This window comes from Gossypium arboreum, chromosome 5 (genome assembly GCF_025698485.1).
Source record: "Gossypium arboreum isolate Shixiya-1 chromosome 5, ASM2569848v2, whole genome shotgun sequence".
Classification (NCBI taxonomy): domain Eukaryota; kingdom Viridiplantae; phylum Streptophyta; class Magnoliopsida; order Malvales; family Malvaceae; genus Gossypium; species Gossypium arboreum.
Genome location: NC_069074.1, coordinates 13,439,020 through 13,440,207, shown reverse-complemented (window position 1 = coordinate 13,440,207; position 1,188 = coordinate 13,439,020). Strand labels below are relative to the sequence as shown.

Genomic DNA, 1,188 nt, shown 5'->3' with positions numbered 1-1,188 from the left:
TACTTAATGGGTTTCATCAATTTAGGAACTAACAAAACATTTGAAATGATTTTGTTACTGTTGGAGTGTGAATAACCACATCTCCCTTTCCTTCGCCTTGATAAAGTGGCCATTGCCAACTTTAACTTGTGTTTCTGATTCGTCTAAGGACTTGAAAATAGTCGCATCTGGTGACATATGGTTGGTGCGACCCTTTGTCAAAAAGCCAACCATTTAAGTCTTTCTTACGGCGGTGAGCGAGGAGACCGCAAAGACCTGCTCCTCATTATCACTGCCTTCTTCAGCTACCCGAGCTTCAGCCTTGTGTTGTTGGTTTTGGCCAGGTCTGCCTTTTTCTTTGCAGACCCTTTCAACATGGCCTTTCTTTTTGCAGTGTTGACACACAGCATCTGGTCTGAACCAGCATCTGGCCTCTGGATGACCAGGTCTTTTGCAAAATCTGCAGAGTCGATCTCCTCCTCTTGCAGCATCAGGCTTAGGCTTGTTTTTCCAGTTCTTCTTGCCCTTATAGGCAGTGGTACTTGAGGTTGCTTTAGCTTTGGCTTGAAAAGCTCCCTCCTGGTGCTCCTCCATTCTACTGGCTCTCCTTTGTTCCTGAGCATAAAGAGCATTAATGAGCTCTGTTAGAGAGATGGTTGCCAGGTCTCTCGAATCCTCTAAGGATGAGATCTTTGCCTTATATCTTTCAGGCAATGTTGAGAGCACCTTCTCCACAATTTTTGCCTCATTGAACTGTTCTCCTAGCAATCTTATGCTGTTGACCACAGCCATTATCCTGTCTGAGTACTGTTTTACTGTCTCTTCTTCCTTCATCTTGAGATTTTCAAAATCTCTTCTCAAGTTTAGTAACTGCTGCTGCCTAGTTCTTTCAGTGCCTTGGAACTCCTCCTTGAGCTTGTCCCAGGCTTGCTTGGGAGTCTCACAAGCCATGATTCTGGTGAAAATAACATCAAAAACACAGTTTTGAATGCATGACATGGCCTTGTGCCTTTTGGTTCTCTCATCTGCATGTTGCCTGATTTGGGCTACCGTGGGGTTGGCTCTAAGTGGAACAGGCTCAGCATCTGTGTTCACCACTTCCCACAGATCAAAGGCCTGTAGGTAAGTTCTCATTTTGACAACCCATATGTGGAACCCCTCACCATTAAAAACTGGTGGTGCTGTAGGAGAAAAGTCTGATGAAACCAT

The 1,188-nt window shown here is 44.8% G+C and overlaps 1 protein-coding gene across 1 annotated transcript; it reads right to left on the bottom strand.

The window, feature by feature from the left end:
- Nucleotides 1-213: 213 nt before the first annotated feature.
- LOC128292614 (uncharacterized) lies at nt 214-1,188 on the bottom strand. The gene has a single exon (XM_053027474.1). It carries the CDS (start codon nt 1,186-1,188, stop codon nt 214-216), a length of 975 nt encoding a protein of 324 aa, XP_052883434.1.